This window comes from Delphinapterus leucas, chromosome 14, assembly GCF_059928025.1.
Source record: "Delphinapterus leucas isolate spDelLeu-1000000601 "Yukka" chromosome 14, BTC_Dleu_Yukka2, whole genome shotgun sequence".
In the NCBI taxonomy this organism is placed as follows: Eukaryota; Metazoa; Chordata; class Mammalia; order Artiodactyla; family Monodontidae; genus Delphinapterus; species Delphinapterus leucas.
Window position 1 is genome coordinate 69,211,608 of NC_143142.1, and position 15,823 is coordinate 69,227,430.

The 15,823-nt window shown below is 38.7% G+C and overlaps 1 protein-coding gene across 1 annotated transcript in view; it reads left to right on the forward strand.

Annotated features, from left to right (window-relative positions):
- DCC (DCC netrin 1 receptor) overlaps positions 1 to 15,823 on the forward strand; it is a 181,744-nt gene that overhangs the window by 150,236 nt on the left and 15,685 nt on the right. The window contains exons 14-17 of the mRNA XM_089894262.1: positions 357 to 465; positions 1,819 to 1,984; positions 2,170 to 2,396; positions 7,219 to 7,335. Coding sequence (XP_089750388.1) covers positions 357 to 465; positions 1,819 to 1,984; positions 2,170 to 2,396; positions 7,219 to 7,335 — 619 coding nt within the window. The remainder of the gene's footprint in view (positions 1 to 356; positions 466 to 1,818; positions 1,985 to 2,169; positions 2,397 to 7,218; positions 7,336 to 15,823) is intronic.

The window sequence follows — 15,823 nt, forward strand, 5'->3', positions numbered from 1 at the left end:
TGGTAAATGCTGAATGATTTAGAAAAAACATCTAGCCATTATCTTATCCTAACCCTGTAATGCAAGTATTTGGCCACGGAGTCTGCTTCTCAGTGTTTCTTTTTATATTTGTATTTGTGGCTGTACTTGTTGAAAGTAAGACCTGAAGCTCCAAGGTTCAGTGTAAAGATGGAGTGCTCATGAGAAAGAAAGCATTACTTGGTGAGTGGTGTAAAAACCACACTGGAAAGGACTAATCATTAATGGTTCAAAATATTAAGACGAGGCAGACCTAACATGTAGACATTCGCTACTTTGTAATTGATCACAATGGGTTAAGAATCACAAATGTTTTTAATTATCCCAAGTCGGCCTAGATACTTCATTTGCAAAGCAGCATCAGCTGTGGGGGACGTAGGCCGCCATTCCTCGCGCTGCTCAGAGCTCTGTGCTCAGATGCCCGCACCGAAGTCGGGGTCACACCAGGTAGGCCTTTGGCCATGGGCACCCTCGGGCTGGGAGGCTCTGGGGGTGACTGGAAGTGTTAGCAGTTGGCCTGGCTGAAAAAGAACTCGTCCCGCTCAAACACGTTGATCTCCTTGTCCTGCGCTTAAGTCTTCCCAGCCCGTGGCCTAGACGTCAGGGCAGCTTTTCCCATCTGGAATCTTTTCAGCCCTGGGTGGGGAGGGTGCAATAGAATTGCATGTTCACCATACAAGGCCGAGTGGCGGGTGGGTGTGTCATTTAATTTCAGCTTTGAAAATGCTGCTTTTCCTTTGCACTGTTAGTGAACTGGATTTTCCCCCCATGGAAAGGATACTTTTGTGCTTACTTTTTGTGTTTGTTTTATTTTAAAGGTGCTAGGCTTAACTTTGTTATTAAATTAAAATGCTTGTCTCGTTTGTGCTCCATTCAAGCAAAGCACTGATATATATATATGTATACTTTTTTTTTTTTTTTTTTTTTTTGTGGTACGCGGGCCTCTCACTGCTGTGGCCTCTCCCATTGCGGAGCACAGGCTCCGGATGCGCAGGCCCAGCGGCCATGGCTCACGGGCCTAGCCGCTCCGCGGCATGTGGGATCTTCCCAGACCGGGGCATGAACCCGTGTCCCCTGCATCGGCAGGCGGACTCTCAACCACTGCGTCACCAGGGAAACCTCTGTATACATTTTTTTTTTAACAACCCACACTTAATGTGAAATAACTGATGTGGGATACTGTAACTGTTTGACCTAAGGATTTTGCTTGTAACCCTAGCATTGCGGCACTGAAACGTTCACTGTTTTGAGCAAAATATCAATTAAAACAAAAGTAAAATCTTAAAAAATAAAACAACAGCAACAACAACCAAAAAACACACACACAAATAAGCAGTGGAGGATTTGGCCTTCAGGCCATAGTTAACTGACCCCTGCCGTAGAGAACGGCCAAAAGGAGCATCATGCTTTTGACTCAGCATGCAGGGAACATTGGAACCTCACTAGCCCCAAGAGGATACCACTGCTGAAAAATAACTTAACGATTACTAAATTCTTATTGAGGAAAATAAGAGACATTTGAAGCACACTTCCAACATGACTTCTCTTTTCAGAGGATGGATCTTACTGTGTCTGAATCCAGACACTTAGTGACTCCAAGACGAAAGTATTTTATTCTCCTAAGAATGCACTCATGCAGCTTTTTGTCTTCAAACAGCCAGCTTCCCAATTGCACATGAAATTGGATAGCTGAGCTGTAGACTCTCTTCTAAGCCCCAATCTTGGCGGTTGGCACAAATTCTGGGCGTTTTATTTCTATTTGCCCTTTTGAAGCAACTCTGTCATTTATCTCCTAAACAGATGTTGCAGTCGGGTACCTTATGCCTAGCTCCAAAGATTGGCATATGGCTCCATCTAACCCATTGTCACCTCGTGCTCAAATCTGCAGCAGGAGAAGCTGGAGTAAGGTGCTCTCTGGCAGGCAGCCGGGGCCCTGGGGATCCAGCACCATATCTCCTGTAACGTGGTAAAGCTCCAGGGGAGACGAGGAAAGGCAGCCAAGACAAGTCTGCCAATTCCTGGATTTCACAAGTTTTCTCCTGGGAGCGCTTTTGTTTCCTTCCCTGCTTCTAACTTGAATTGACTGAGAAAAAAAGAGGAAGGGCCATTGAATAAAGGCACTCACATTTGCCTTCTAATTTTGTTCCGTAGGAAACGGGCCACCCACAGTGTTGGCAAAAGGAAGGGCAGCCAGAAAGACCTCCGGCCCCCTGATCTTTGGATCCATCATGAAGAAATGGAGATGAAAAATATTGAGAAGCCATCAGGCACTGACCCTGCAGGAAGGGACTCCCCCATCCAGAGTTGCCAAGACCTCACGCCAGTCAGTCACAGCCAGTCAGAGACCCAACTGGGGAGCAAAAGCACATCTCATTCAGGTAACTTTCATCTCTCTGGCATCAGGAAAAACATCCCACTCTGAACCCCACAAAGGAGCTCTTGACTCCCTCTTTTGTGGATATACCCTTTCCACTAATTTGCACATCATTTACCAACAGTTTTGGTTGATTAACTAGGTTTACTTTCTATTCCATCATCGTGTTGACTGCCTTTTATAACTGTAATGCTTCTTGAAACTTCTAAGAAGTAAGAGGTGATGCCGTTGGGACATACTGAAATGTGAAGGCTAAATGAACTGATTGCTTTTTGTTACAGCTTGAACAAAAGTTTTGTCAAGGCAAAATTTGAAGCTATTTTAGTTCTCTGTGTCTGTGAAAAGTTGATTTTAAATTTGCTGTCAATTCCTTGCTTTAAAAAAATCACTTCAGGGACACCTGAACTCTGAAGATATCAACTATTCTGTTACTTTGCCCTGATTACGGTGGAGATGAACTGTCATCCCCATGCAATCACATTATATGATCACTAGCCTAGTCTAATGGAGTCTCTGAAGGCTCTGTTGGTGTACAAAGTGATCTGATGAAAAAAAGCCTGCTGTTTAATGATTTGGTGCAGAACAATCCATGTCTAGGAATAACTGAGAAATCCAGAAAGTGGGTGTAAGATATTTCGGTTTATGTGGGTCCTTATAGTTTCAAAATGCTTATGGGGATTTGAATAATCAACCCAATACTCTCATCAAAAAATCTCTTGGTCTACTCATGATGTGTGTTTGTAGAATGAGTAGCTGTTTTAAACCAAATTAAATATTTTAATTGTTTGAATGTGTAACTGGTTGATTAGACTTTCTTGCAGAGTTGTTTAAACAAGGACTTTACCAATTTTCGATCATGAGTTGCATATTCCTTTTCTAGACCTTAAATAATATCTCAAGCAGTGTCCCTAACTTTTGTCACTTTCAATTATTAAACTATAATCCAGTTCCGTTAAAAATTATAATATGAGATTTAAATTAAAGATTCTTTTCCCCTTATGGCCAGTCAGGCTTCTAGTTCTGAGCACTGGGGGTCACAATTTGTTTTTTTCAAATCCTCCAGCACCTTGGAGGAAAATGGAGTGGTAGGGTGGGACAGCAGGAGGGAGGAGCATATTCTGTTTCAGAAACACCTTTACCCATTCTTCCTACCTATCTGCTCTTTCTGGTTTTGTGTGGGGACGGAGAGGGAAGGTAAAGAAAAGATGCGAGTAGAAGGGCAAGGTGGAAGGGAAGAAAGCACAGTTTGAAGTTCTTCACTCACTTTCTGGGCACACGGGCTGTCCTCATGTGGCATCCAAATTCTCAGTGTCTTATGAAATACAAGTATGAAGTCTTTATGAGACCCTGTGGGATGCCTCCTCTGGCCAATTCCATAACCTGAGATATCAAGTCAGGGCTTAACCCTCTCCCACCAGGAGCAGCTCTACCTGTCAGCCTCACTGGTCCTCCTGTGGATCATCTGCACTTACGTGAATTCCAACAAGAGGCCTCAAGCCTGGTCAACTTTCCAAGTACCCACTTGACCCAGAGGAAACTCCTGTATCTTTGACAGGTCAAATGATGAGAGAGCTTGTAATCCACACTGTTCCTCTCTCAGCCTTGCTTTCTTCAATTACCTCTTCCTCTGTTTAAATAGACACAGTGTAGACCAGCAAGCCTGAATAAGCTTCTACCCAGAGAATGAATGAAAGCTTCTTTTGCAGGAACCTCAACAGTCTATAGGTGTTCATTCTTGTAGCTTTGTTCCATACTGGACATCAGGAGGCGAGAAGCACCTCTGCCTCTCACTGGAGGAAATAAAATTGTCTCTCAGCCCTCAGAAGGTTTCGCTAATGATTTCTAGAATTCCTCCTTATTGATTTTTCCCCTTATCATTTATATGCTCAGATGACATTTGGGGTCAGCGAGACAAGTTTTGTTCTCTCTTACTAAGTCTTGAGAAAAGTTTAACTCCAGATAATGGCTGTTTTCTTCAGAATGAGAGGATACTTGTGCCTATTTGTCTTTAATTTGAGAACATACTTGCCAACTCTATAATAACAGGGAAAGTAGCACTCGAAATCCTGTTTGTTAAACTTGACAATACATGAAGTATTCTCTGTGCTATTGTGGTTAAAAGGACAAAACTCTGATTGGAAGAATTAATATTGTTAAAATGGCCATACTACCTAACACAATCTACAAATTTAATGCAATCCCTGTCAAAATATCCATGACATCTTTCACAGAACTAGAACAAATAATCCTAAAATTTATATGGAACCACAAAAGACCCTGAATTGTCAAAACAATCTTGAGAAAAAGGAACAAAGCTGAAGGTATCAGGCTCCCTGACTTCAGACTATACTACAAAGCTACAGCAATCAAAACAGCATGGTACTGGCACAAAAACAGACACATAGGTCAATAGACCAGAATAAAGAGCCCAGAAATAAACCCACACACCTATGGTCAATTAATCTATGACAAAAGAGGCAAGAATATACAATGGAGAAGGGACAGTCTCTTCAATAAATGGTCCTGGGAAAACTTTACAGCTACATGTAAAATAATGAAATTACATTTCCTCACACCATGTACAAGAATAAATGCAAAATGGATTAAAGACCTAAATGTAAGACCTGAAACCATAAAACTCCTGGAAGAGAACATAGGCAGAGCACTCTTTTACATAGATGGTAGCAGTATTTTTTTGGACCTGTCTCCTAAGACAAAAGAAATAAAAGCAAAAATCAACAAATGGGACCTAAATAAATTTAAGAGCTTTTTCAGAGAAAAAAAAATGAACAAACAAATTGACAAAATGAAATGACAACCTACCAAATGAAAGAATATATTTGCAAATAATATTACCAAACAAGGGGTTAATATCCAAAATATATAAACAGCTCATACAGTTCAATATCAAAAAGACAAACAAACAAACAAGCAACCCAATCAAAAAATGGACAGAAGACCTGAATAGACATTTTTCCAAAGAAGACATACAGGTAGCCAATAGGCACACAAAAAGATGCTCAGCGTTTCTAATTACTAGAGAAATGCAAATCAAAACCACAATGAGATGTCACCTCACACTTTTCAGAATGGCTATCATCAAAAATTTACAAATAACAAATGTTGACAAAGAATGTGAAGAAAAGGGAACTCTTGTACACTGTAGGTGGGAATGTAAGTTGATGCAGCCACTGTGGAAAACAGCTTGGAGGTTCCTCAGAAAACTAAAAATAGAACTGCCATGTGATCCAGCAGTTCTACTCCTGGCTATTTATTCAGAAAAAACAAAAACACTGATTTGTAAAGATACATGCACCCAATGTTCATAGCAGCACTATTTACAATAGCCAAGGTATGGAAGCAACCCACATGTCCATCAGCAGATGAATGGATACAGATGTGGTATACATATACAATGGAATGTTATTCAGTCATAAAAAAGAATGGAATTCTGCCATTTGCAGCAATGTGGATGGACCTAGAGAATATTATGCTTAGTGAAATGAGTCAGACAGAGAAAGACAAATAGTGTATGATATCACTCATTTGTGGAATCAAAAAAATAAAACAAATGAATGTATATAGCAAAACAGAAACAGACTCACAGATATAGAAAACAAACTAGTGGTTATCAGTGGGAAGAGGGAAGGGCGGAGGGGCAAAATAGGGGAATGGGATTAAGAGATACAAACTACTATGTATAGAATAGATAAGCAGCAAGGATAAATTGTATAGCACAGTGTACTATAGCCATTATTTTGAATAACTTTTAATGTAGTATAATCTATAAAAATACTGAATTACTATGCTGTACACCTGACACTAATATAATATTGTAAATCAACTATACTTCATTTAAGGAAAAAAAAGACCAAACTTCATGTTAATGAATCATATACTTTTTAGTGATATATAGTGTTCAGAATTTCAGTTTTATTTTTCAACAGATTCTTATTAAATTTTTAATAAAAATTAAAAATTTTTATTTTTAATAAAATAAAAGTGCATGTATCACTCTTTCTTATTATTTTTTATGACTCTTTAATATGACATTTTATAGAATTATAATAAATTTGTATAGAGACACCTAGCTGTACTTTTGAAGAATGTAGTTTATTTCCTGTGTTTTTATAATAAGATTTAATGTCTTTGGAGCTTAAGTACAAGTTGCAAAGATTGTGGTAAATTCATACAATTGAATATTATGGAGCTGTTAAAAATTATCTTACTGAAAAAACAAAAATTATATTACTGGGGCCTTCCCTGGTGGCGCAGTGGTTGAGAGTCTGCCTGCCGATGCGGGGGACACGGGTTCGTGCCCCGGGCCGGGAGGATCCCGCATGCCATGGAGCGGCTGGGCCCGTGGGCAATGGCCGCTGGGCCTGCGCGTCCAGAGCCTGCGCTCCGCAGCAGGAGAGGCCACAGCAGTGAGAGGCCCGCGTACTGGAAAAAAAAAAAAAAACAATTATATTACTGACTTATTTATTGACAGAGAAAGGTTTTTATGTTATTTTATAAAGAAGGCTACAAAACAGTATGTATAGTATAATGTCGTTTTTGAAATAAATATATTAATATATACTCTCTTGCTTTCACATATACATACATATGCACAAATTATAAATAAAACAATAATGGTTCTTTCTGGGTAATGAGGTTATGGTAAATTTTATTAATGTTTGTACAATGAGAACATATTGATTGGGTAACAAAAAAAACTAGATATTATTATTTAAAACATCAATGAAATGAAAAAGGCATTGGCATTCCTGGCTAGAAATGAAGTGTTGCATCATTAATACTCAAGAGTATTGTTGTTCTTTTAGGTCAAGACACAGAAGAAGCAGGGAGCTCCATGTCTACCCTGGAGAGGTCATTGGCTGCACGCCGAGCCACCCGGGCCAAGCTCATGATTCCTATGGATGCCCAGTCCAACAATCCTGGTGAGTAACAATTGGTACCACAATGGAGCAGTCAGGTGCTTTCTGTTTGTATCTTTTCTCTATCAATTATCAAAACCTAATTAAGTTTTCCCTGAACTTCCTGGGCAAATGGACATGATGAAGAAGTAGTAAAATTATATCATTTATATTTGGAAGTTAGAACTTTCACTCTGTTATTGTTGTATTTGTTGTATGCAATCAAATGATCTGCCTATTGGCAATCACTTGATACATATTTAAGAAAGTATAAGAAGTATGAATTGATACAAAAAGAGTTGAAATTTTTGTCATTATTCATCTTATTCTAATGACCACCTTCATGGATTTTCAGACTTAAATAACCTAGTACCCTTGAAACAAATATTGAGATAATCACTTACTACCTCCTTCTTGTTAAAGTTTTCTGTCATACTCCCACATTCACTGAAGATATTAGTATCTGGGAATCACTTCCTTTCCAATTACCTCTATGATCAATCTTGGTAATTACAATATCCATGCAGATAATCCATGTGATAGTAGTTCCTTTATATTCCCTGCAATATTAGCTCTCTCCCACCTCAGTCCATCAATTCCATGTCACACACTGAACCAATAATTGCACCCGCTGCAGAATGTCAGTTTCTATCATCCCTTTCTCTAGCACTGTATTACTTTCTGCCACTTATTTTATTGCCCCCTGGCCAACAATTTTTCAATCCCACTTGGACCTCCAATCCATTAACTCTGCAACCTTCTCATTGTCCCTCATCTTCCTCATGTTTTTACTTCCATCCAAACTCAACTCCCATCCATCATCAGTTATTACCTCCAGTTCCTTGCAAACACCCTCATCTCCCTTGGTTCTTCTTCCCTATCACACTCACCTAAAAAAACTCAACCCTGATTAAGTCAGCTCCTCTGCCAACATTGACCATGTACCCTAACAGCTGAATTGATCTGGAGAAAAACACATAACCTATTTACTGGGTATTTATGACCACAAATCCAAGGTGAGCTGTCATCTATTTGGAAATGCCACTCACTTCTCTTAATCATTCATTGTCTCACTTTAAAAGATGAATGTCTTACATCTATTCTTACTTTTCTGACTCCCGATACCTCTCTCCTTTCTCCACTCCCAGCTAATAAGCATGCTTCTTATATCACCAAGAAAAGAGAAGGATTCAAAATGGCATCCTTATCTACCCATCAAACCGAGTTGATCTGTTTCTCCTCCTATGTAAGGCCAGCTCTTTCCCTTGAGGACATCCATTCGTCCCCACTTAGGGACTCTTCTGTAATTATCCCTTCCCTTTTTTGCATCATCAGTTTTCCTTCCTACTGATAACTCCAATAAGCATATAAACATTATCTCATAACTCCTGTGTTAAAGCATCTTCCCTGGAACCACTTGCCCTTGCATCTGAAGCCCATTCCTCCCCTTTCCTGAAAATTTCTTTTAGAAGTTGTCTATACTTACTTTTTCCTCTTTTAGTTTTCCTTATTAGTTTTAATGAATTTCCACAGTCCCTCTCTACTGAAACCATGGTTGCCAAGATTATCAATAATCTCCACATTTTCTTACCAAATGGTCAATTCTCCAATGCTCAGCGAAATGTGACGTAGCTTCTCACTATTTTTTCCTGGAATGCTTTCTTCACTTGGGTATAGTATTCTAAATGCTCCTGGTTTTCTCCCTATTCCCCTGGCTGCTCCTTTTAAGGACTCTTTAAGTCCTTTACTTATTCCTCCTTTTCTTCCCAATCTCTAAAAGTCAGAGAGTACCCTAGGGCTCAGACTTCAAGCTGCTGTCTTCTATCTACACTAGCTTCTTAGATGTTGTCATCTAATACCAATGTGCCACTTAAATGCTCACAAATCCCAGATTTTATCCCTAGTTTACTCTCTTCCTGAAATCCACATCAATATCCATATAAAATATTGACTCACCTTCTCCAAATGGCTCTCTAATAGGCAAGCCATGTATGCTCCAAATGGAAATCTTGCCCTTCCATAATTCCCTCTCCCCAACTTCAAACTTGATCCTCCTATTATTTTTCCCATTCAATACATCCATTTTCTGTTCATCCATTTACTCTTGTTAAAAAACTCTAGTTTCATACTTCTTTATTCTGATTTCCTCACATCCCAAATTCAATCTTTCACCAAAATCCTATAGTTCTTGCTTTCAAAACCTGTCCCAAATCTGACCACTCCTTTCCATCTCCACTGTTCTGACCTTATCCAAGCCACTACCATCTCTTATAGATTATAGACTATAGCTGTAAACCTGTAACTGTTCTCTTTTCTTTAGCTCTTGACCCTCCAGTAAGTTATCTACACGGCAGCTTTTCAATATATGAATTAGATCATTTTATTTCTCTTGACTTCCCATCACATGTAGAGCAAAATCCAGTGATTTTACCATGTGCTATAAAGCACCAAGTGATCCAGCCTCTGGCATATCCCTCACATCGTCTCCTGCTACTCTTCTCTATAATCTGTTTCAGCCACATAGCTCTCCTCTTTGTTCCTTGGACAAGAACACACATTCCAACTCAGGGACTTTTCAGTTACTGTCCTATTTGCCTGGAATCTCTTTTCGTAGATGTTTACTTGGCTTTTCCCTCATTTTATTCAGGTCTGTTTTCAACTGCCACCACCATGAAAGAACATAGACCTTCCCTGACCATTGCCTAATATCATCCTTGGTCGCTCTCAACCCTTTTTATTTCTGCTTCAGTTTTCTTAATTAATGTATATCACTATCCTACTTGCTTTATTGTGTTTGTTTGTTTATTATTTGTTCTCTGTATTTTAGTGAGCTCTATGAGGGCAGGGATTTTGCCTGCTTTCATCACTTCATATCCTCAACACCCAGAACAAAGGTTGGCGCATGGTAGGCACTCACTCGATACAATTTAGACAAATGAACGAACTAATGGTTGTTTCTTTCTACCTACTGTATGTCATGTTTCCTCTGTGTTTCAGTATAGCTCTCAATTTTACTATAATAAATGTAAAACCTTACATGGAATTTATAATAAATGCCAACTGTTCATCTCATGGGGTAGATACTATTCTTATGCCTGTTTTACTAATAAGAGAACTGAGGCTTGGGAGTTTAAGTACCTAGCTTGCAGTCACACAGCAAGTAAGTGGCAGAGCCAGAATTTGGACTCAGAAGGACTGGCTTCAGAGTTCTGCTCTCTTAATCATTATGCTCCCAGCTGCAGTCCTCTGTGAAGCTATTGTCCTTTTTCTTTCATTCCTTTCACCACATAGAGAGACACTGTACACTTAGCTGCTTCTATTTTTTTTTTTCCTTCCAGTCACTTTCCTCTTGTAACTAAGTTCTATCTGTGCCAATTTTCTGTAGCTTTCTTCTTAAAGATCATTGTGTTTCAGAATCCTTGTGGGCCTTTCTCTCCCATATATAACTTCCTTATCTAATAAGTTCCCACATCCCATTGATTTTTTTTTTTTTCTTCCACAACATCTTTTGAATCCCTGGCTCTATTCCCATTCCCAAGAGTCCTATTTTTATTCTCCTCTTTATGGCCTCACACCTGAACTGTCAAAACAGTTTTAAAATTAATCTTCCTCTCTGTTGCGTCTTCTAGACTTCTTTGTATCCTGCTTGCCAAATTTCTTCCTAAAACAACTTAAATATGGTATTTCACTCCGTAAATTTTCCCAATGGCTCCTCACTGCCTTGTAAGAAAAAACGACAAACCCCTCAGCATACCAGATTTAAGTCTACATTTCTAGTTTCCTATTGCTGTGTTAGACGCTTGCCAAGCCAGACTAACCACCAGTCCACAAACATGCATTGCCCTTTATTTGACTTTCCTTCTGGATACCTTTTTTCCTTTAGGAATGACTCGGTAGCTATCTCTAACAAAGTTCTATGCATCTTTCAAAGACCAGAGAGATATTGATGCTTTCATAAATTCTTTCCTCTCTGATTATTCCATCCAGAAATGAGGGCTTCCTTTCTCATGTTTGAATGGCCTTTCTTTTTAACACTTGTGAGGCATTAATTCCACATGGTACTGCCTCATATGCTTAGGTATTCAAGTCCAAATTTTCTCTCCTCTAAGAGGTCGTGTATCATGTGATAGGGAGGGAATGTGTCTAATTAATCTTCATAGACACACATTGTATAACTCAATACCTAGCACAAAATTGGTACTTGCCAAATATCTGTCAGGACTTCCCTGGTGGTCCACTGGCCAAGACTCCACGCTCCCAATGCAGGGGGCCCGCGTTTGATCCAGGGAACTAGATCCTGAATGCTGCAGCTAAGACCTGGCACAGCCAAATACATAAATAAATAGTAAAAAAAAAAAAAAAAAAAAAAAAAAGTTAAATAAATAAATATCTGTCAAATGAATGACTGGATGAATAAATAAATGTATTATAAGACTGCCTTGTGTATACAAATCAATTCTCACCGCAAAGTAAAGGAGCTGTTACAGTGGAGGATTACTGGACTGAATGTCAATATTATGACATAGTATCAGGGTGTTTCGTGTTTGGTAATTGCAATACTTGTTGCTTTTGTTGTGGTCATCCATTTACAATGCTTGGTGTCAGTCTATTTATCTGTTGTAAAAATAAAATACAGTGTGTGTGTGTGTGAAAAAAAAAGAATGCCTCGTGTTTATAACACTCCAGTGTTTTAGGGCTCTTTTTTTTTTTAGCAGTAATAGATAGAATAAAATAAAATTTCTGGTATACTAAGGGCAGTTAAAATTGTTTTCATTAGACAAGAAAGGAAATAATGTGATTAGAAAGAAAGAGGAATGAAATGAAATCTAACAAGCATTGAGAACTTCTAAATATTATTCACTTGCTAACTACCTTGCTAATTATCATTTCATTTAATCCTCACAATATTCTTACGTGGTGAGATTATCCTGATTTTACAGATGGGAAACAGAGACTCAAGCAGTTTAAGAAACTTACTCCAGGACACAACTGGGCAGCCTATGAGCCTCTATGGTATACTGCTTTTCTAAAGATAAAGATGCCTTATATTATTTATATTCATTTTTTTAACATCTTTATTTGAGTATAATTGCTTTACAATTATACTGTGTGTTAGTTTCTACTTTATAACAAAGTGAACCAGTTATACATATACGTATATCCCCATATCTCCTCCCTCTTGCGTCTCCCTCCCTCCCACCCTCCCTATCCCACCCCTCTAGGTGGTCACAAAGCACCGAGCTGATCTCCCTGTGCTATGCAGCTGCTTCCGACTAGCTATATCTATAGCACCATGTTCTATGAAATGGTAATTACCAGATAAAATATAAACTACCTGAAATGTTTTTTAGTTCTTAAAACCCACAGGAAATGGTATTTAATTTCATTGAAGTACAAAATCTGTTTATTTGTCTAAGAATATACTTCATGGTTGAAAACATTATGTGGCATATGCTACTTCTTACCCCTGAGCACACTTCACAGCTAAGTAAGCTGATGCCCATGAGAAGCATACCAGCTGATAGTATAGGCAGGAAAAGACCCCGGATATTCTGATTTCCCCAGTCGAGTGTTGTTTCCTACAAAATGGTAGCAAAAAGTGAGTATTGTTACGATGGCCAAAGAATTATTTTAAATGTTTTTCTTACTAAAAATGAAATTAATTACAAGAAATCAGAAGCTTCAGGTATAACTTTCCTTAATTTTTTAAAGATAAGTAAGAGTTATATGCTGGGTTTCCAGGAATCAGACTGAATAGAGATTGGAAAACAGGAGATGTATTAGCAAGTGCCTCAGGAATAACACCTGTGAGGGTAAAGGATGCAGGATTGCTGGGAGGGAGATATTGAACTGATGATGCAGTTTGGTGGAGGCCTCAGCTGACCCTGTAGGTTGCTGTGGTGCTGGAATTGTCCTCTGTGTTGTCCCAAATGAGGTGGGAGGGGAGGGGCTGTTCTGTAGTCTTTGATGCAGGCTGCTCCTAGGAAGTAAGGTGTAACCTTGGGTGAGCAACTTCTCTGCTGAGAGCAGTTCTGGAGAGATGTAGATTTTCTTACAGTTTCAGTATTTTATTACTCGATGGAACCTAACTATTTGTTTGGCCTTGGAAAGATTCCCTTTCCATTTTCAACCTGTGTTTTCTTCTTCTGTAAAATACAGGAGAGCTGAGGAATCAGAACTAGGAAATATGTAGACGGAAGCGGATACCCTGTAAGATCACATCAGTTGTACAGTTTTAATAATTTACTGTATGAGAGTTTTGCTGGGTAAAAGCCTCTTGAATTCCTTTTTTTTTTTTCAGTTTTTTCTTTCCTAGTAAATATTTGAGGGAAAACTGTAAAATTCGCCTTTTAAAAAAAGAAATCTCAAAAAGTTAAACTAGAGGCTATTAAAAAGGCTGAGGCAAAGAAAAGCATACAGTTTTGCTTTGGGGATAGCTTGGATGCTGCTATGGCTACTGGTTTGGGGGCTTTCTAGAACATTCACTATGAGCGTCAACTCTTTTTTTTCCCCATTCCCACTCTCTGCTTTAATCACTTGACTGCAGAACTCAAACTCAAACAAAGAAGCTATTGAAAAGTAAAATAAAGCCGCATGAGGAAAAAGCAAGATTTTAAAAACTGGAATTCTCTTAGCTTGAGGTGCTGTATTACCAGAGGTTCTCTTGTGCACAGATGGACACTGGGAGAGACTGGCCTATGAAAGGCCAGTTTCCTAACCTCTGAAATATTTGATTTCAAATCAGAATCTTTGTCTGACCGTTACATACGTGGTGTGAGAAGCCAGTGTCGTAAGACTGGTCCCAGCTCAATGGGCTTCTGGAACATTTATTCCTTCACCTTGTGGATTCCCGCATCTGACGAAGAATGCTTCCTTAAGAGTAATAAGTGCAAACAATTCTTTTAGTACCATAAACACAAGTGCATACAAATTTTCAGCTCTTCAGAACTGTGGGAGCAGTGGCAAGGTGCAGAAAGTTCAGAGCTCATTTAAATTTCCATTAGAAATGATATCATTACCTAGTATATGTTTCCAACCAATATTTGATAACTTTATTAAGATCAGTTTTTATTCTTTGAGTCTTGAACGTTATATTTCATTCCTTCTGTTACTGTGAATTTCTGCAGAAGGACTATTTTTTATGTATCCCTATAATTCCCACAGTGCTGTGTAAATGACTTTGTATAACAGTTGTTACTAAATATGGGTTGAAAGCACAGAGGCTGTTTCTTGATAGTTCTGCCAGCAAATGATTTTTATGTAAAGTTTGTTGATTAGTAATTCCACTGGACTACACTGGATTACTGGATTAATTCCACTGGATATCCAAATCAGCAGGTCAGTAAGATTGTGCAGACACGGTCAAAACATGGCCTTTAAGTTCAAGATGGTACATATGAGGAATACAGAATTGTGTTTTTAGGGAGGATTTTACAAGGCAAAAAATAGCTTGATTATCAGAGATATAGGAATAATCCAGAAGGGACCTGACAAAGAGTTGGTGGAAGAATTTTGAATGATGGAGTACAAAAGGTACTCTAGCTTTTAGAAAGGTTTCCTAGAGCAATATGAAAAATAAAAACTCCGTTGCTTTTTTTTAAAGTATAGTTGATTTACAATAGTGTGTTAGTTTCAAGTGTATAGCAAAGTGATTCAGTTTTTTATAGATTATTTTCCATTATAGGTTATTACAAGATATTGAATATGATTCTCTGTGTTATACAGTAAATCCTTGTTGCTTACATACTTTATGTATAGTAGTTTGTGTCTGTTAATCCCACACTTCTAACCTGTCCCTCCATCCCTCTCCCCTTCGGTAACTATAAGTTTGTTTTCTGTGTCTATGAGTCTGTTTCTGTCCTGTATATAGATTCATTTGTATTATTTTGAGATTCCACATATAAGTGATATCTTGTAGTATTTGTGTTTTTCTGTCTGACTTACTTCACTAAGTATAATGTTCTCTAGGTCAGCCATAAAAAAAATGAAATATTGCCATTTGCAGCGACATGGATGGACTAGAAGATTCCTCACTTTTTCAGATTTATGTCACCCAATTCTTCATTAATTCCTAACATCTTAGAGGTTTCTACAACAAAATGCACTATCTTTTCTTCCAGGATCTTTCTCATCTGAGTCAAGTCTTTTGGGCGGTCTGGGGTAACTTATAAAAGATTAAAGCAGATGGGCTCACAGTGTCCTGGGAAAGTCACTGGTCTGCAGAGAAGGAAGCTGTGTGATGCCTCAAGCTCATCTCAAAGGAGTCCTCTAGCCCCAGATCAGAGTCTACTTTTCCTGCAGTCTCATCTGTCTGATGTCCTTGGTGTCAAAATGTACTCTCAGATGTTCACAACTATTTCACATTTCTGGACTTCAGAGCCATATCTCATTTGAGAAGTGAGTGAAGGCTGCAGGAGGCTGTAAGGGTCTTAAGGTTCCCTGCTCACATTTGCTCTTAGGACGTTTTCATAGGTGCCCTGTGGCAGTCACTAGTCCAGTCACTTCCACATCG